This window comes from Syzygium oleosum, unplaced genomic scaffold (assembly GCF_021117445.2).
Source record: "Syzygium oleosum isolate NSW1041296 unplaced genomic scaffold, Sole_v2.1 Sole_v2.25, whole genome shotgun sequence".
NCBI classification, from domain to species: domain Eukaryota; kingdom Viridiplantae; phylum Streptophyta; class Magnoliopsida; order Myrtales; family Myrtaceae; genus Syzygium; species Syzygium oleosum.
Genome location: NW_026607509.1, coordinates 4,746,206 through 4,766,739, shown reverse-complemented (window position 1 = coordinate 4,766,739; position 20,534 = coordinate 4,746,206). Strand labels below are relative to the sequence as shown.

The 20,534-nt window shown below is 42.0% G+C and overlaps 3 protein-coding genes across 5 annotated transcripts; 1 reads left to right on the top strand and 2 right to left on the bottom strand.

Moving 5' to 3' along the window:
* The first annotated feature begins 4,106 nt into the window (after positions 1–4,106).
* LOC115690973 (uncharacterized) lies at positions 4,107–6,118 on the top strand. The gene has a single exon (XM_030617493.2). It carries the CDS (start codon positions 4,349–4,351, stop codon positions 5,822–5,824), a length of 1,476 nt encoding a protein of 491 aa, XP_030473353.1. The 5' UTR covers positions 4,107–4,348; the 3' UTR covers positions 5,825–6,118.
* Positions 6,119–8,114: 1,996 nt separating this feature from the next.
* On the bottom strand, positions 8,115–11,248 carry LOC115690976 (cysteine and histidine-rich domain-containing protein RAR1). 2 transcript variants are annotated; one of them, XM_056302838.1, is made up of 6 exons: positions 11,001–11,095; positions 10,602–10,923; positions 10,384–10,466; positions 9,336–9,493; positions 8,521–8,756; positions 8,115–8,412 (listed from the first exon to the last, which is right to left on the bottom strand). In XM_056302838.1, the coding sequence occupies exons 2-6, from the start codon at positions 10,752–10,754 to the stop codon at positions 8,317–8,319; spliced, it is 726 nt and encodes a 241-aa protein (XP_056158813.1). In that variant the 5' UTR covers positions 10,755–10,923; positions 11,001–11,095; the 3' UTR covers positions 8,115–8,316. The 2 variants fall into 2 exon arrangements, with proteins under 2 accessions (XP_056158813.1, XP_056158814.1); XM_056302839.1 differs by lacking the exon at positions 10,602–10,923 and having other exon boundaries at positions 11,001–11,248.
* Positions 11,249–12,632: 1,384 nt separating this feature from the next.
* Positions 12,633–19,800, bottom strand: LOC115690959 (K(+) efflux antiporter 5). Of its 2 annotated transcripts, XM_030617474.2 has the most exons (20): positions 19,439–19,800; positions 18,850–18,893; positions 18,291–18,358; positions 18,096–18,180; positions 17,939–18,000; positions 17,683–17,758; positions 17,504–17,578; positions 16,611–16,682; positions 16,418–16,501; positions 16,264–16,332; positions 16,104–16,181; positions 15,914–16,002; positions 15,546–15,642; positions 15,371–15,424; positions 15,119–15,214; positions 14,599–14,787; positions 14,446–14,523; positions 14,027–14,071; positions 13,240–13,335; positions 12,633–13,032 (listed from the first exon to the last, which is right to left on the bottom strand). In XM_030617474.2, the coding sequence occupies exons 1-20, from the start codon at positions 19,665–19,667 to the stop codon at positions 13,009–13,011; spliced, it is 1,710 nt and encodes a 569-aa protein (XP_030473334.1). In that variant the 5' UTR covers positions 19,668–19,800; the 3' UTR covers positions 12,633–13,008. The 2 variants fall into 2 exon arrangements, with proteins under 2 accessions (XP_030473334.1, XP_056158812.1); XM_056302837.1 differs by lacking the exon at positions 16,418–16,501.
* Positions 19,801–20,534: the final 734 nt, after the last annotated feature.

The window sequence follows — 20,534 nt, the reverse complement described above, 5'->3', positions numbered from 1 at the left end:
TTCGGAAAAGAAGCACTCGTGATAGTGGGATCCAGAGCAGCTGCATACGTATGACCTCGATAAGGCATGGCAATCGAGAGCGCTTTGACGTTGAAAGAGAGCCTCACGTTTCCTTTACATTGCCCTCGAGTATCTTCATTCATGGATATAGTCCAACTTTTATGACAATGACCTCCACCGTGAATCTGAGTATGACGCGATGCGAAAATTCAACGGGCGTGCTTATGCTAAAAGGAATTTCGACTCATCAAGATTATATCATGTACGATCAAGACGAGCACCGTAGAGAAGCAATCGAGATAAGTTGAATGGACCCAAATATGAGATTGCCGTACTTGTTCATGGAGAAGCTGGCTAACCCGGCTAGGTGGGTATCGGCCAACTTCGGCTCGGGTCGCCCGGGGTGACCTTGGATCCCGGATTCGAGCGTAGCTAGAGATCTGTTCCCAAGTCAAAAGATGGCAATGGAAGCCACTGTCCCACGTTCTCTCAGAGGTTGGTGCGTACGCATCTTTCCACTCTCCACCAGATGATGCAAATTGCATAGTGGTCAATGTCCGCAAGCGAGCAGAGTTCACATGGAGATTGTTACAGAAGCAACAACAGGATGTGGCGTACAAAACTGTGCGGGCGTGTTGAATTTGGAATCGACCCTGAAAACAAAAAACCCTATGTACACGTGTAGTCCATGGTGGCCCCCCCGGGGATGGACACGTGGAATTTGGGTATTTTCTAGGGGGGGATAATGATATGTTTAGTGTGTAAGTTAAGGGTGTGCACGAGTTCTCCAATTCTCGTCTTAAGGGAAGATTTAACAAACATATAGTTTATGAATATAATGAACTGGAGTGAATCAAAATCTTCTTAGATCACGGCATTTGAGAAGTGGGTTCATTGCATTTTATACTAAAAGACGTACCATCTTCTACGATTCTCTTCTTTTCTTTTTTCTTGTATCGTACATGTCAATCCAAGCATAGTTTCTTTATGTGGCAATAATCTTGCGGTCAAACATTGCTGTGCATGCGAAGCTACCGATGGGAAGTTGGAACTGCGGCATCGCATCGCCGTTCAGATCTAGACCCCTCCCTGGTTGGCACGATCTCGGCCAATTGCGACACAACAAGTGGGCACGCGCGATCGGCGGGTGTCTGCTCGGTCGGCAACAGGGACGTGGTCCGGCTTCTGTTCCCAACAATTTGTTTCAAGGTCTGTTGATTCATCGAAACCAGCATTGCGGTGTTTGATTGCTCTTCTGGCTCAAGTGGCTGCAAATCCCGGTGCCTGCGGGTTCTCCTCCATGTCTATCATCCGATCTTTTCACCCTTTTTTCTATGTTATATGGATTCACACCAGGGTACATCACTTCAGATTTGATCTTAGTTCTTGGTCAGCAAAGCTAGAGTATCAAAACAAAAGAAAAAGAACAAATATGGGAGTGAAAGAGAGGAATAAATTCCCGTAATGATCGTTATATTTCGATACAATTGTAATCGGATCGCTAATTTTATTTCGGTCACCTTCACAACCGATACACTCTAAGCTTTCCGCTAACCTCCGGGGAAAAAACCTGATGTAACATCTCCAAAGGTTGACATCCGAATCGGCACAAGTCATCGTTCATCTTTCGCAATATTTTCGCCGGACATTTGCTATAATATGATTGTACCGTGCACGTATAAGCTCTCTACGTTGGCCATGAAAGAAATCTGAAAGGGAAAGCAAAGTTGAATGGTGTAGTTGCAAACTGCATCACATCAGTACAGTCAAACACAAATAAAAAATGTGTGTGTGTGAGAGAGAGAGAGAGAGATAGTCAAAAGGCAAGGGAGTGAAGCACCGGTTGCCTGTTCATATTGGGACAAGTAGACAAGGGCACTTGCGGATTGCCGAGTCATTTGGTCGGCGAAGAAAAACAAAGGTTAGAGGTTAAAAAGAAAGGGCAGCTGCAAAATTCAGCAAGAAAAATTAAGGGAAAAACGAAAGAAAAACTAACCAAATATCGAAAAGTCAAATCGTCGAAAGAAGATTATCACCCTCCCACACAGCTGCATGAACACTCGATGACGCCCAAATCTATCGAAAACCCAACAAAGCCACTTTCCACTGTCCATGTCCAGTGTCCATGTGAGGTGAATGAGTGAGTGGGGTTCTCTTTTCATCTCTTCTTTTTCTTCTTCTTCTTCTTCTTCTTCTTGGTTGTAGTGGGTAGATCATTTTCAGCACAATAACATAATCTGCAGAACACGGTTCTTGTCAACTTTATGAGGCACTGTTCCCTCGAACCCTAGACACTGCCCTCCATTCATGTCCTCCGTGGTTGTTATCAAGAATAGGACATAAGGTGGCGATGGCAAGAGATTTCTCATTCTAACGTATTTCGCGTGGCTATGATCTAGCTTTGAAGTAATCTTAAATTGGGTGTATGCAGTGTCGATCCATCTGAACCGCCGAATTAAGTAGTCTCATGTGTAATGCGGGTAAACCTCGAATAATTGAATGGTCCAATTGTATTGAGATGCATGCATCCGGATACATGTAAATAACCCCTCTTTAAACTCTATTTAGTGTCACTATTTGTGTCTAAAATTCAATCACCTTAAGCCAGGTCATCCTTGAATATGAGTCGAAACTATATTAAAAACATGTCACAACATTCTACGTCAAAAACAGTACGGTAAGATGTAAACTTTTGTTTGGGCGTTTTGCTTGAGGGAGAGTGAATTTTGTGAAGAATAAGAAAAGATATAGATGATTATGAGAAATGACCCAGAGTTTAAAGATGTACGATGTTATAAACGAAAGGGGTAATGACACCATCCGTCTTGAACTTTTACTTTTACTCGTTGTTCAATCTAGTCCACAAGCGAAATTATATGGTCTTAGAAGTAGTGGAAATTGGATAGTCTGTGTAATCAAATCGAAAGTGATAGATTCCCAATCGAACGTGATTTGTGTGTAAGGGCTTCATTGTCCTTAGTGGGTTGTCATCTGCCGAAACCCTACCATCTTTCGTACACTCAGGGTCATAATCATGGATTCCAAGATAACATCCCAAAATTATTTAGGACAAAGAAGATCATTTCATTTCTCTTTGCTTGCGCGGTCAGCATTTACTAGCTAGAACAAGAAAATATGCGCCACAATTGGGACTGTTATCTCTTAACATCAAGCCTCAAAATGTAAGAATCTCAAACTCTCGATCAAGCGTTCCTTGACCGTGCGCAATAAACCCTTTTCGATTAGATTAATCGCTACACCCGTTTCATGAGAACCACTTAAATGGATCAGCCCCGCATAGCCGTTCTCCTTTTGATATAATCAAATGTTTCTGAATTTTCGTTTTCCTTTCTTTAGTTCTTTGCGCTCGACCTCATAAAGTGAAAGTATCAAACTGTTTGAACTGTATAAGAATCTAAGAGTTTCATGCACGGTCCACCCTATCATTCCACACAATACTAAGGGGGGGCCATTCATCTGTATTTAAGATAGAGTCTCAAATTTGATTAGAAAGAAAAAAAAAGAAGTGCGCGATCTAATTTCCTTTCCTGTTCTTTCTCCTAGAGTCATTATGACATATTAGTGACCACAAACGAATAAAGAAAACATAAAGGGCATTACGAAAGATCAAAAGGAAGAGGACGATAATGGCATGGCCCTCTGCCTCATTTTAGAAAAGAACAGCATCTAAAGATTAAAAGTGCTTCTTTGCACCCTATAACATAAGTGCCCTGCCGCTTTGATTCCTCGAACCTTTATTATTAAAGAAATCAAAGCACCATTTCAAATTTTAAAAAAAAGTATAAAATTAGAGTCTAGGCATTCCAAGCACTGATCATATAGAGACTTCAAGTATGGAAATCTAAGCCAATCTGATAATCTAATAATCAGAAGATTGTTTTCCTCAGAATACTGAAATTGTGTGTAATGGTCTGACAGGACTTGTGACAATGCCAACCACTGGTTGGCAACCAGTAATAGTAGTTTCTGAAATGACAGCAGAATACATGTATAGATATTCTTGGTTAATGTATTATGTTTGTGATTATCGTTTGAATCGTGTGTTAGGAGTTGTCGTTTCATGAAACATGGCGTCGCTTCTTGATCTAGGGTAACATCTCTCTCTCTCTCTCTCTCTCTGAGAGAATTTAAAATGAGGAATGGATGTTAAAAAAAGGGAAGCTCGCAAAGTCTCATCAAGCTGAAACATCCCACGAGCGTCGCACCTGCCTTTCTCTCAACTTCAACCCCCCTCCATTATCCTCTTCCTTATCTTCTTCTTCTTCTTCTTCTTCTTCTTCTTATCATAATAACTTGAGTCACGCAAGTACTTACATATCATACATACATGGCTCTGGAAACATGGGTGATCAAGGTGAAAACCGCCATATCCCATGGCTTGGACGCCGTCAAGTCTGGCGCGCCACACCCGAAGCTGGCCGGCAACAAGAAGCGAAGCGTCGGCGTCTTGGCCTTCGAGATCGCCGGGCTCATGTCGAAGCTCCTCCACCTGTGGCAGTCCCTCTCGGACAAGAACGTTGTCCGCCTCTGCAACGAGTCTGTCTCTCTTGAAGGTGTCCGCAAGATTGTCTCCAACGACGAGGCCTTCCTCCTGGGCCTCGCCTGCGCAGAGATGGTCGAGAGCCTCCGGCATGTGGCAAGAGCCGTCGGCGTCCTCGGCAAGCGTTGCGAAGATTCAAACCTCTGGGACTTTGAACGGTTTCTTGGCGAGTTCGCGAACACCGGACGCGACTCGAACCATTGGAGCCTGAGCTACAAGGACATGGAGATTTTGATGAAGAAGATGGATCGGTACGTCACCGCGACCACGACGTTGCACCGAGAGATGGAGGAGCTCTCGATACTAGAGAGCAGCTTGCGAAAATCTCTCCAGCTTCACGAACAGCAACACGACTCGTCTTTGTTGTCGCTTTCGTTGTCGGTGAAAGAACAGAAGATCATCGAACTGCAACAGAAGATAATGCTTCAGAAGCAGGAGATCAAGTGCCTCAGAGAGAAATCTTTGTGGAACCGAAGCTTCGATTCGGTGACTCTGACGTTAGCGACGTGTATATTCACGAACCTAGCCAGGATCAAGCTCGTCTTCGGGCTCGGAAATCGTTACATCATTGTCAATCCATCATCTCTACCGCGCAGCTTGTCGGCTTCGGCGGCAGTCCATCCTAGCGAAAATCCTAACCACTGCATATCAGGACCGTTGAGAAGCACCAAGCAAGAGGATCACCTAAAAACTGATACTGACGATTCTTCGGCCAATGCCTTCTTCGAGTCGAATTCCAAGCTCCTGAAGCCGCCTGGGACGACACTGGGAGCTGCGGCGCTCGCGCTTCACTATGCGAACCTGATCATTGTGATGGAGAGGATGATCAAGTCACCGCAGCTGGTCGGTGCCGACGCGAGGGACGACCTCTACGCGATGCTGCCGAGCAGCGTGAGGTTGGCGCTGAGGGCGAGGCTGAGGGGCGTCGGAATATGCCGCGCAGGAGATCCGGCGCTGGCCTCAGAGTGGCGGGACGCGCTGACCAGGATCCTCGGGTGGTTAGCCCCATTGGCACACAACATGATCAAGTGGCAGAGCGAGAGGAGCATCGAGCAGCAGAACAACGACTTGGTGCAGAGGACGAACGTGTATCTGCTGCAGACGCTCTACTTTGCAAACACGGAGAAGACGGAGGCGGCAATCACGGAGCTGCTGGTGGGGCTGAATTACATATGGAGGTTCGAGAGGGAGATGACGGCTAAGGCCTTGTTCGAGTGCACCAACTTGGGTGGTCTGATCAATGTTCCAGTCGCATACACTTAGTTTTTCTCTTAATCCCTCCTTAACTTTTCTCAAATTCTCACCTCCCCTCGCTGCTGCAAAAAGAATCCCTTCTCCCCCTCTCCACTTGCCGCAGAGATCTGGGTTTGTCTTGGTTTCTACTTTCTTTCATTTTGAGGTTCAGATCGTCGGGGGTCTGTTTTGTTTCCGGCCCTGATCATCTGTACGTATGTGGTGGGTGATATACGATTGGACCCGTGTAAAGAAGTGACCTGGTTTTGAGGGATCAATATATAATCAGAGCATGGCTTGCCCAATGAAGCTTAGTTCCCCAAACGACAGTGCCGTCAAATCTTGTAGATAAGAGTCATTTTTTTTGGTCCATTGTGGGTGTTTTGTCTCTGTTGAAGTACGATCGACTATAATTTCAAATGAGTACAGCAATTATTGTCTTTGAATGGTTAGATATTAGCAGTTGCTCTTGCTTTGATTCGTATACCCACCAGGGGGCAAAGAGAACAGTGCCAGCTTAATCACTGGCCGGACGAACTAGGGCATTGGGCTTCACCATGGGAAGCTTTTGAGTCCATGGGAACATCGCTTGGCAAGTTGCTAGTGGCCAAGTATTATTTTATCGAGGGTCAGGGAAGAGTGCCCATTCCACATGATTACATTTGCCATGTGCATGATCCCAGAGAGCGCCACGGTCAAGTAAAAAGTTCGTAAGCATTATCTACAATTGTTGTCGGCCAGTGCTTCTGTTCTTTCGCAAGGCTCTATATTTTATAGTCCTATTCATCATTAGGTTCGGTTTTCAGACCTAGAAAAAGGTCCTATCAGTTATCAATCATACTACGCGAATGAATCTGATCAGAGAGAAGTAGGGAAAAGCTGGTTCTTAACATTAGAATCGTGTGATCTCAAGTGAGATACATGGCAACATGTACTTAATGAGACAACTGTAGTGGAACATGATCAATTCCGGTTTGCTTGAGAATGCAGCTGACCTGTTGGTTTGAAAAGGGTCCTCTAAAAGCCCTACTGCTCAAAGACTAAATGAATCCTCCATATAGATGAGCTACTAATCTATTCACGCAAAATGCATAGAGCATGAGCATTTGCTCCAGAGCTGTACGCTCAGATTAATCGCAGTCGTAAATTCAGTTCCCATCACCACCATCAAAATGTTATAAAAATCCACTCCCACATGCTTACTCCAAGAAGCACCGCAACAATCACCATGTCAATTCGGGTAAAGATAACATACCGATGCCTCATTATTACTTTCAATTGCATCATGACAAGCAAGAACCGATGAAAGACTCTTCGTTTTGGGAGTTCCCAAACCAGAATGATTAGGAAAAATGGAGAGAAGTGTCAGAAAAATCCTAAACATTTTGCATTTGTGCCAATTTAGTTATAAACCTTTTTTTGGTGTCAATTTAGTCCTAAACCTTTTGAACTAATGCCAATTCTCAATCTTTCTGGCTAATTTTGGCCGAGTTTTGCTGACGTGAACACCGATCGGCCTATGTGGCACTGCCTGCGCTGACATGGACAATTTTTCATAATATTTTATAATTATTTTTTCTATTTTCTTTCTTTTTTTTTTTTTTTTTCTTTCTTTGTTGGTGACCTTTGTCGTGTGACGCCCTCACTCGGCGAGGGTCGCCATCGCCCGGCCAGGCGAGGTGAGGCCCGGCGTGGCCTGGGCTCGCCCAGGCCAGGCTAGGTGAGCCTCGGCGAGGGCTCCCCTCGCCAAATCTGGCGAGGTCGACCCTTGAGCAAGCCACGACGACCTTGCCGGGCATTGCCCAATCCGATGAGGGCGAGCCTTGCCAGTGGCCGGCAGGGCTCGCCAGAGGCCCCCTGGCCTCCAGCAAGCCTCGCGCTGGCTGGTGAGGCTAGACCCTCGCCCAGCCACTGGCGAGCCTTACTAGTGGCCGACGGGGCTCACCAGTGGCCGGCACGGCTTGCCAGAGGCCTCTAGCCAGTCGCTGCCGCCGGCTGGAGGAAGAAGTAAGCAAAAAAAATAAAAATAAAAAAGAAATTAAAAAATCAAAAAATATTATTAAAAGTTGTCCACGTCATCGCCAGCGATGCCACGTAGGCCAGCTGGTGTCCACGTCAGCAAAATCCGGCTAAAATTAGCCGGAAGGACTAAATTGGCACAAAGACAAAAGGTTTAGGATTGAATTGGCACAAAAAAAAAGTTTATGACTAAATTGGTACTAATGCAAAAAGTTTAGGACTTTTCTAACACTTTTCCCGGGAAAACTGCTTGGAGAGAAGATTTCCCCGAACCTAAGAATAGTGCTTCGCAACACAGCAATGATCAAAGGGAATTCTAACTGAAAATTAGGGGACAGTTAAGTTAATCACATTTTAGAAGCAGGATATCTTCTTGACATGGCCAATTCCATGTCAATCAAGGAAATCAGCGGAATTTTCACTGTAAAGGATAATAAACTCCAGTCCAATATCAACTCCCAATACAATGCACACAAAACCTCATTGCTACACCTTAGTGCTCCCTATGATGCCGGATCTGCATTATGCCATCCCTTGGAACATGGTGGAATTGTCATGAACTCATCAAATTCCTTAGCGTGAACGTCACAGCATTTCCACTGAGGCGCAAACATGGAAAAATGGTTAAAGATATGATTCGACACAAGAAGCAATATCTATATAAATAGGTAGAGTAAGAAGTTTTTCACTAAAGAAAGAGATCATACCCCTCTCATCCGGTCGTGGAAAACAGCAGGTCCAGGATGGTAACAGCAGGCTGTCTCATGATTATCCTTCTCTTTGAAAGTTTGACCACATCCTTTATTTTTGCAGGTCTGCGGCTGGTTTATGTCGAGTATTTTCTTTTGTGGAACCGCAGAGATCTTGACGTCCTTACTTCTTTCATCAACAGGTTCAGCATTTGCATTTGCCACATTAATGTTCGTTTTTCCGGTTCTCGAACCTGAGATGAAATCACTAGTTCGATGCATGAAATGCTGAAAGTACCATGGGCTAAAATAGCTTCTCACTAACAGAACTTTAAATGGTAAGCTCATTGGTAATCATCTATATTATACATAAATGTGTCTCACAAGTGATGGCACTCTGAAATCTCTCTATTGATGCTCATATTAACCTAAGGCCAAAGAAGATGAGATCAATAATTACAAGGACATTCTTTAGAAGAGATAGCTGCATCATTCACTTTAAATAGCCCACCATATGATTTCATCATACTTAACAATCAAATCTTAGCTTAAGGCACAGCATTAGAAATTGTTCATAATATGAAAGAACTGATTCTGAGGGCTGCAAACTTATTCAAGACAACTATCATTTTCCATCCAAAATCTTGGGGAGTAAGGTCTACCTATATTGGCATTCTAAACGAAAAGGTTCAACTTCTACAAGAAGTTGTATTCCATAAGAACTTGCATATTATCGATTTAATTAAAGGGAATTCTATGTGAAAAATGTACTGCAATAAAAACAAAATAATATTATCAATTAAAATTGAAGGAACCCTGTATGAATTAGGTACCATGATCAGAACAGAAGAAACCCTGCCGACATCTCGAGCAAGACTCTTTTGATGATGCATTAGTCTCAGGAGCAGCAATGATGGCAGGACTTGGAGTCCTAGCAGCTTTAACTGCCTTCGTTGATGGCTTTTCAGTAGTGTGTTTGCCTGTCTTACATCTAAAATCAATGAAAAAATGCCCCGGCGTCAACATCCAGCTCAAGGAACCCTTCTAAGTAAAACGATTATGTAAAGTTCACTCATCCAAATGGAACCGCTACATTTATCACATTTCTCTAAAGGGACACACTTTACATATACATCCAAAAAATACTATACATATACGTCCAAAAAATTTATTGATGCCATAAAGACGGGCTTCAGCAAGTGCCACTTTTTTTCATTCGGCAGAAACAACTTTGAATGCATGTCCGAGTTCGAGCAATTGCATATGCATTGACCAACATGAGAGGGCATGTTGTAATTCACTCATGTGCATTACACCATCTTGGACAAGTAAAATAATCACAGTACTATTAGTACTCTTTCCACAATGGTGACAAATTTCTTTGCTCAACATCAAATAAAGTGGGAAGCAAAGACCTGACTTGGAGGTGCTTGACTTTCTTTGCTATTTAAAACATAAAACAGCAGAGACATTATTGTGTTCTAGTTCATGCTCTCAACTAATCTTGAAAAGGAACCAATTTATATTGCTTTCAACTTGCTTCCAACATTATAGGGATAAACAAATATACCATACGTAATACGTATCCTAATTCTCGAAATAAACAAGCCAAGAGATTTTTTTGTTCCACAGGAAAGTGTTATCCCATTAGACTATTTTACGCGTACTCACGCACTTAAAGACACGAGGAACTTTTTCCAACATCTGATTACCCAATTACACTATCAAACGTTGATAGACTCTCGGCATCGAGAGGATGACTGGCAAACGCCATTCCTATCAAGTCCCAATACCAGTTAAATTGCATTTCTACAGCATGTTGACATGCTCATGCTAAGTCATTGGCCTCACGAAGTTAGGCAAGTAAAAACACGTACATACCCAGGAATTCCCAGAAACTCACTGAAATCATGGCTTCTCTTCTTGCAACAGCTCCACTCTTTCATCCCATCATGAAATATAGGCTGCAGAGATCATTAGCATTTCGATCTAAGTCAAGGCCACGAAGAACGGAGGCACAAAAGGACGACAAAGGAGATTGCGCCGCGACTAATAGAGAGACAGAGGAAAAGCAGCCGAGAGACAAAAAGAAAACTTACACCCTGATGACGAGGGGAACACGCCGTCGCGAGTAACCAGCGGCGGCGATGCACGAAGAAACAAAGATTAATCAGCAGAGAAACAACGCTGGCTCCCTTTACAATGAATAACCCAAATTCAAAGCACCAAAACAGAGCAAAACACGTTTCCATGCACGGTTCGCAGCAAACCGCAATTCCGAATCTCTTCGATTCAGGGACGAAGATTTCCGCGCCACGCCGGAGGACACGACTTCACGCGCTTGACACGTCGCAATCGTAGCAAGGCGAGAGGAAACATGCAGCCACTCGTCTCCGATCGCTCACGGCCGGTCAGCCTCAGCTAAGATATCAGAATCAAAACCTAGGGGGACCTAAAAGCATACTGCAAAAGGGCAATGGAATCGATCCGAACATTACCGCGGCGTGGTACCGGCAGGAACCTTCTGGATTGTCGTCGTCGGAGAAGAAGGCGTCGCAGCCGATTCTCTGGCACCGGACCTTCGACATCCTCCCCCTTTCTCTCTCTCCCTCCTCTCTCTCTCTCCGTCGTCGCTCTCTTCTTCTTCTTCGTCGCCGCTGCCGGAGCTGTTGAAGTCAATGCGAGTCAAGCTTCTTCGCCGATCTCGAAGTGAGGAGGAAGCGTCGAATCAGGTGGTTCCACGAGTAAAAAGCTTCGAGGATCTAAAAGCTCGGTCGGGTAGGGCAGGGTCCCCGGAATTGGATTCCCCCCGCAGCAACCTTTTTCTTCTCTTTTCCATTGGATTTGGATTGGTTCGATTGGCTCTGGGTTGAAGATGAGGCCCAACAAGCGATGGGCCTCATCGTGATGAGGCACAGGCCCATTCGTAGGAGATGCACCGATTGGGCCTCTCGACTCGAGTGGAGCTGGCAACTTTTTTAAGTGAGGGGCACCTTAGTAAACCTGTTAAACGTGTGGATCGGATTAGGTTTGAGTCGGGTTGTATTTGGTTCGACTCAAATTGACCCATTTAGCAGGTTTTAACCCATTTCCATGCAATACAAATCTCACGGCACATACCCGATCCTGACTCATATTTCTAATACACTTTTATATTTAACCAAATTTAGAAAAACCCATACACAAACTAAGGTGAAAGCATGGAGTGAGCAAGTCAGAGATCAAGTGAAGGAGAGAGAGAGTCATAGAAATAGGTTGATCTAATTAATTGCAAACCTATTTAACACCCATATTATATCCATTTATGATTCATTAATTGAATATAACTAGCTCATATAACAATTCAGCCCATCAAATATAGGTTAATAAATGATTTTATGACCTATTTTAACATATCTAACCCTTGGCTAGTTGGAGACCTGAAAATTGCTTGCTTTGCCCATTTGTTTTATCCTCCATTTCACAGAAAGTTTCTGCAAATCAGTCTCTTCTTCAACTATCTACAACATACCATTTTGGATTTCGAGCTTGTGCTTAATCCTCACTAATTGTGAAATTATATGTGTTACAATGAAGCACATTTTCCATTTTTTTTATGGTGATGTTAGTTGAACATCGTTTGCACGATCCTAGATGAACTCAGTGTCTCCCAAATTGCTAGGCTTTGCGAATTTCCCATGCCTGATCCTGAGAAGGAATGGTTTTCTTGGTATTCGATGATCGCAATACTTAGTAGGGTTAATAACACAAATAGTCCCAAAACTTTAATCTAATGTAAAATGTGATCTCTCAATTTTTAATTTATCCAATGTGGTCCCTGGGCTTTTTATAACTGTTCAAACTAATCAATAGACTATATGAAAATATCCAATGTTATCCTTCCGTTAATTTAAGTTAAAAGACAATATTAAACATTTTCATATAGTTCAGAAATTAATTTAAATATGTATCAAAAGTTTAAAGATTACATTGAATAAATTAAGAGTTCATGGACGATATTGCGCAACGGGTTAAATTTCAGAAACCACAATATACATTGGATCAAAATTTAAGAACGATTTGTCTTTTTCCCTACTTAGTATTGTTTCTTTGGCTTTTGGATATCAACTATTATCATCTGCTATGAATAATGTTGTAAAAAGTAAATAATCAATATTTCAATCTATTCTCCATAAACTTCTTTTCCTTTCCACACAAGCACAATCGTTTACGACATGGAAGACGATCAGACCGATTTAAGCCGACAAATTAAGGTCAAAAGCCACTCCCCAGACATGACTGAATGGAAATATGTACACTATAGCCAACAAAATCCCTATGTATGTACAGAGAAGCTGTGAGCTGATTCCGATTCTATTGTGGAACTTGGAGTATCAACTGGACCCTTATGTATATCTGAAAAGTAAGTGTGGCATTGAAGCCCCGGTATTCACAATTGATTGAGATCAACGTGCTGTTCTCCCGCGAAAAAATACTTGTTAACCTTAGAATTATTACAGAAATCTGTTATGCACCTCTGGAAACCTTCTCCTGTGAGGGTAAACAATTTTAGTGAGTGTTGCAGTAACCAAACGATTACACAAGATTGACAAGAAAAACAGACCAATATTCAACTGTCACACTTTAAAAAAGTGAACTCCTATCACATCAAATAAGACTAACATTTCGCAGCAGCTAAAATTGTAACTTGCTCCCGACATATACATGAGAGAGAGAAGGAGAGAGAGAGAGAGAGACCTCAGGTTGTGTGCCGCTTTCTGAAGGGAACCAATGCATGAGTACACCCAAGTTCATCACTGCAGGTATCAACCTGAACAGCAGAGGAGTCGTCACCTGCAAGATCATTGCTTGATTCAGAAACATGGTATGCAGAAACAATGAGATCAGGCATTTCTACGAATCGGTTGGCTTAAAAACGGTTCAAATCTGTGGGCTAAATGACAGATTATTGCCAATTAATAATACTAGCCCAAGAAATACTTACAATCCTTACTAATCAGGTAAAAAGCTGCTAACTGATTGATAGTTACTTTTCTATAATAAGAATTTTTTTCCCACACAGTTAGTAACTTCTCCATGATGAAAAGTACCCAATACTATAGCTGCGCTTAATTAACTTCTCCAACTTTGCAATAATAAATGTAATATTCACAACCTATTAGTTACTAATAACTTCTCCATGTTGTCAATAGTAACTTACCGTATGAAAAACTAATTGCTCATATCAATAGTTAATATTAGTAATTTCCTCATGTTAATAGTTACTTTCTTAAGCAATATAAGTAGATTGTAACTTTCACAGATGAAAGGATTTTCATATGTTACTCATACAATTGACCGATTCCTAACATCCTAGAAGCTTACCGAACGATAGCTTCCCCAAGTTACCAGTTTGTGGATTTCATTGATCCAACGGTTCAATGAACTCATTAAAGTTGTTGAATGGTGGAAATTCACCACGCGTTTTTACGCCATGGCATTGTAGAAAAGATCCCTCAAATCATTTGCCAAAAAGGAGACTTACCAGACTAAAGGCTGTTGTTCCGAGAAGAAGAAGATACATTTTCCCCTGCATACCAGGAAATGTTTAATTTAAAAATTATCACAATGATGACGGTTCTGCAAAAGATGCTTGAATAGGTGACACTCGGGACATGTCATAAAACGCAGAAGTTCATGATGCTGATTCTCGTTAAAAAGCCAATTAAAGAATTGTGAGGCCAACATTCCATTATTCCACTTGAGAAGCATATGAGAGCTACTGATGAAAATTTGGTTAAAGTTCTTTTCTGAAGGAACAACCAGGAAATCTTTTCCATCTCATATTAATATGCATCTTTGCTTCCTAATTATTTTGAAAGAGGTACTAATGGTAAACCAGCACTAACAAGGAAAAAGTTAAACATAGAGAGCAGCACAATGCATCATAAAGAAAGGAATCACCTCAACAAGATTAAGATTTGAGGCACGGCTGAGGAGAACAAAGGCAAATTCTCCAATTTGAGCAAGCAACACTCCAACCTACAAACCCTTATACATGGTAAGCAACGGTCATTTGATGCTGGTAAGAAATTGATGCTAGGCTGAATGCCTTACAAGAAATGACGTCCTGACGCTATATCCAAAGGCCTTTGTAACCATTGCAGCAACTGCCGTCTTAATGACAATAACCAACAAAACAGATGCCAGAAGTATGTCCACATGATTCCAAAGAAAGTGTACATTTATAAGCATTCCAATGCTGGAGAGAAAGAGAGCAGCAAATAAATTCCGAATAGGTTCCACCTGTAACATAACAAAGTTTAATGTTAAAAGAAATTGCCTTGTAAATGACTCAGCTTATAACCCGATGAGGTAGCAAGCTTGGATTTTCCTAACCCAATCTGACCCCAAAATACTATGATTCTACTCGTGTGGTGCGGTGACGAACTGTAATTTCTGACCGACAGGAACATGTCTCGCCCAGAGAGTAATGAAGATGTACTATCCCTAGCTCCCTTCTTCAGAGAGAGAGATAGAGAGAGACATAGTCCTTTGTGCACAAAAAGAAGAAAAAAATAGAAGAAATGTACACTTGCAGAAAAACTGAAAAAACCAGGCCCGAGAAGACAATTACCTGATCAAGAGTATGCTGTGCAAAGTCAGTGGTGGATATCATAACTCCAGCAACAAAGGAACCTAGCTCGAGACTGAGGCCCAATTTATCACTGCACTGAGAAAATGGCAGCAAACACATGGATGAGAAGCGATGATATCTTTTCTTTTACTAAATCTTCATAAATCAAAGAACTGAACTACAGGGCATGTGCTATGTAAAGCAATGGAAACTCCCTCCCTCCCTCTCGTTACTTGACATTGTAACACTTACCCATGCAGATAATAAGCAGAAAGCAACGGCAGCAAGCTGGTATAGTTCGTTTGTCTACATCATGAAATAAAATAATATATGAGCCAAAAATAGCGAGACAGCTGCATAACAGCAGAATACTGTTTCAGATGCAAAATACAACAGAAGGAGACATGTGAATTTCCTTTAACCTCACCTGTGATGATAACTGTATCATTAGCTTCAGAAAGCGGGGTACAAATGACCAGGATAAAACAGATGCAGCAGTGAGAAATATGGACAGTACAAGAAGCCTGCAATCAAACATGAGACAGATGCCACATAAGGGTGCTGGTAAAAAGAATAGACAATTGGGGCAAATGATATTAGCTGCCAGAGTAAAGTATACGTTACGCATGTTAATAATGATTCTCAACAGGGGCACAAAGCGCCAAGAAAAACTATGTGAGTTTCAGTTTCATCAAATCCCTTTCAATGTAGACTTTCATTTGTCAAATTATCATGTATTGAACATAAATTGAACCACATAAAGTACTTAAAAAAAGGAAATGAAACCAAACTTACAGCTTCCCCATAGATATCATTCCTTGAAGTAGGCCACTATTACCGCCCAAAACTGGCAGAAGAGCAAATAGTAACCCAACAGCACAATCCTGAAGCAAAATAGGCGAGAAATCACAGAAATTAGCACCACGATCTGTATGTGTAAATTTAGGTCTCGACTCTTTTGTCAGATTAGATGACAATTAAGTACCTGGAAAATTAGAGTCCCGATGGTCACCTGACCGTGAAGAGCATTACTGCTATTTCGTTCCACAAGAAATTTAACCACCTGCATAAAGGACAGTTAGATGCATAATCATAGATTTAGATGGATGTGGACACTAGCATCAAGACAATGTATGGATGAGTACCACTGCCGTTGATGACATTGATAAGAAAGCACCCACAAATATGCCCTCAGACAACTGAGCTCCACAAACCTGAAAAATTGACTGATAAGATTAAAATCTATTTCGTCAGAATGCAATGACGGGTATTATTAAAAAGACCATAGTGCTACTGTACCATGGCACTTATGCCACACAAAAACATGAATATCACAATTTGAAGTAGCCCTCCTAGGACAGCAACAGGCCCTACAGCTTTTAACTGCACGAGCAACAAGGTAGAACAACCTTTTATAATAAGGACAACTGAAGTTTTACATTCCATATGCAAAATACTGTTGTCAAAAGCTGCCAACCCGTGTGCACCATACCTTTGTCAAAGAGAACTCTAGGCCCAAAGCAAAAAGGAGGAAAACGACACCAAATTGTGCCACAGTCTCAACCTATTAAAAGAAAAGCGATCTGTAAAAAGTATTTCAGGTCACGTTCTTAATAAAATACAGAAGTACCAAACCAATTGTTTAGTCCTATGGAACGGAAGAATGACACTATGCATGTAAAGGATGGAAATTGACCATAAAAACAAACACCAAGATAAATGTAGAATTATTGAGGCCACAAATTGACTTCACATTCTTTATCACAATTGGAAATGTCGTTTCACCATCATATGTTAGAATATCAGCAATGGACAAATGGACAAACTCACTGATTGAGCTTAAATGCTTTCAAGAATTTCGACCAGAGAAAGCACTCTGCTGCAAAAATTCACTTTGTTCTGTAATTAGCCGCTCATAGCAATACTAGTTTTACGAATGCCTATATAAAGTAGTGAACAAACAAAATAAAGATGGAAATCTTTTCATAAAAAAGAACTTATTCCAATGAACTCATAAAAAAATTCATCTCTGATGAGATGCCAAATAGAGTAGAGTAAGGGTCTATTCGAAAATAATTTGCTTTGCATAATACCTAACCAACACAAAAACATATATTGTAATTATGTCATGAGTTTAAAGTATCTCCGATGGTAAAACAAGGCAGAATGTGGGAGCCGGAACTAAGATAACTCAAAATTCCAGAGGCCGAGATGGAGAGATACGAGAGAACCATTAACCGTACTTTCAGAATCTGAGTGTGATGATGAGGACACCACAATCAGCAAGAAGAGACTTATGACTCAGATAATGAAAAGAACTGATAATCATTCAGGAAGTGATAATGATTGAGGGAAGAAGAACTTAAGCGACTCATGATAGCATACCTGAACCATCTCGTGAATGAATTTGAGACCACCAGGTCCTATGATTGAACCAGCAAGAAGATAACCAACAATTACCTAAATCACGCAATTCTGAATTATGATATTCTGCCATTTGTAGGAGGCAGAACAAATTGGCTGCAAATAAATAGGAATATTAAGATACTGTTTTATAAACTTACTGGCTGTCCCAGGCAAGAACTAATGATTCCACCAATGGCGGCAGAAACTATGACAACCACCAAATCAGATATTAATCTGCAGAAAGCACAATCAAAATATAAGTAGAAATTCAATAGGCATGCAAATCAAACTTGCGAGAGATCTCCAAATCTATGAGCCCTAATTTGCAATATTACCTCCTCATCACGATACAAGACATGTAGAATTACATAAATTCATGCTTAACAGACAGGTAAGATGTAAAAAGATATCAACCTCAGATCAACTTGAAGTATGGGATATTTGGATTTCTTGTTTGACATCACAAACTCGTTATCCTGCCAATGCCCACAATAAGAAAGCTCGTTGCAATAACATCCAAAAGAAGAATGATGGTTAAATTTTCCCATGAGTTCCTACACTTTGTGCATACCTTGTTGTCAATTAAGGTTGTAGTGTCATCAGAATCTTCACTTTCAAGGGAGAAAACATCCTGAAGCTGAAATGGCTTTGTACCACTGATATAACCGGCATTCAAAATTATAGTGGTATTGCGTGGCAAACAAAGATTATTCATTAGTCTGCTTAAAGATTCAATTTACATGAGATTTCAAATACTTTTACATACTTCGTTTCTCGCGTATCATTTCTTTTGACCTTGTCGTGAGTAATTTTAGCTACAGTCTCCAGCACTGCCTGTAGAAACATCATTGGTATACGAAGTAAGAAAGCAGAAAAAGAGGTGTGCACACACATCATCCAAACAAGAAGTGCCCAACGCCCAACAGACAAAAACTATGAGAACAATCTACTAGAATTATGTTGAACTGCTTCAGAAATTTCATGCATGAAAGCTCGAAGAGATGTGCACACTTCTCTTGCAAGTCGAGAGCAAACTGATGCCATCTAAAACAGTAAACTTCAGAAAGCACGAACCTACTTCCTTCTTAAAAGAACAGCACAGTCAAAGAAAAAAGAATAGTGTTCCTTTTTCATCTAAACTGAGCTTCATAAAAAAAAAACAAATTTCCCGGTCATAAGCTACTCTGGCCGACCTATATTGAGCAACATCAAGCTAAACAAAGATCTTGAGCACAACAGACTTCAGTAGGCTGTGGTATATAAGATTTGAAAATGTTGATGCAGGGAGATACTACTAGAGATTTTAATATAAGAAATCAACTCACCTGCTGACCAGCTACACTGTTGTTAAAGCTGCTTTCTTCGGTTCCTAGAAAAAACATAGAGAACAATGAAACAAACCAGCTACATTATATCGCAAACAAACTAAACATAAAAGAGCAAAGATGTGTGACCAATCAACCAAAAATTTCTAGGAAATCAACAAAAATAGTCGCAATAGTACATGCTTAACCTCTGGCACTGGGGGGAAGAAATCAAAGACAAAATTCCCTATGTTTGAACTCAATCCTCTCTACGGAGAAAGATCATCACGTTGCAGTAAAAGATAGGAAAACTTCGTCTAGAGGGCCATCCATTGCTATACGAAATCATTCCCATCACTAACTAAGAATACAACAACCCGAAGACAAGTGATTACTGTATCCTCCCGTGCTTTCGTTTGCAGAACTGCCCAGACATGTCAATCGCTAATTTCACGCGTTTTTAACACCCGAGGCGTCGAAACACGTGAACCAACAGGTTCAGTTGATCAAACCAATCCGAAGCCTCATCGCGACCGACGCAAAAAGTCATCCGATAGCTCAAAAAAGGACCCGAATTTTCGAAACAGAGCAAAGGTTAGGAGCGGCGCACCTTCGGGCTGTTCGTTGTCGGAGAACTCCTTCTCGAGGACCCGATCGAACATCTTGGCGATGCTCCCCTCGCCGGACTCCGGCGCGGTCGAGTTGAGGAGGCTGCCGTAGAACCTCTCCCGCACCTCCTTCTCAGATCTGGCGGCGGCGGAGGCCACCATGCAGAGCAAAATCAGCGCAATGCAGCGGCAGGGCCCGCGCATTGCCCGCCCCGAGCTCGCGAATCGCATCCCGCCTCGGCACGCCACAATCTCCCTCCCTCCCCCCCTGTCTCTCTCTCTCTGATTCCGTCTCTCCGTATTTAATTCACGTCGGGAATCCTCCGAAAATTGCAGAGAGACGGAGACGACGGAGAAGAAATCGTCAGGAGAGCAGGACAAGAGGAAAAACACCGACGTGCGGAGCGAGCGCTGGTGCGGCTTCCCTAAATCTGGGCGTCGACCAGGTGATCGCCTCGTTGCCAAGAGGGGCTCGTCCCGTTGCGGGGTGGGGGGGGAAGGATACGGTGCGGTCGCGTCCACGTGGGGGGATCCGTGCGCGCGACGATGACGTCTCTCCCGCTCGCTCCTTAACCACCCTCGTATGACTTTTTTTCCCTACCTGCGGCAAAAGTGAGAGGGACTCGTCATCGCGGCAAACCTTCCCAACGTAATTTAATTTGATTTGATTTGATTTAATCCAAGCTACTACTAATTGAGAAAATTAGCCGGTAATTTCGTGCATCGGAATTATCAATAAAGCAGCGTTCCTTTGACAGAATGAAATTGGAGTTGCGTAATTAAACAATAGATGCTAAAAAGTGAAAGATAAAGGTCGCCAAACTCCAAAAGGAAAAGGTGACGACTACATGTTATCCCCGTGCCGTCGAAGTCAAATTTTCTTCATCCGCAAGGTCATACAGATATTGTGGTCATGCAGAAGGTTCTTCAAAAAGAGGACATTGTGGTCTCTCGTTTGTTCTTAGTGTAAAAAGCATGCAAAAAAGCACATGACTTTAAATTCATCCTTAAGTTTATAGGTCTCTAGAACTGGAGAAGTATAGTATAGTTATGGTCTTCGTGCGTGCTACTAATAGTGGACATGAATAGTGGAATAGC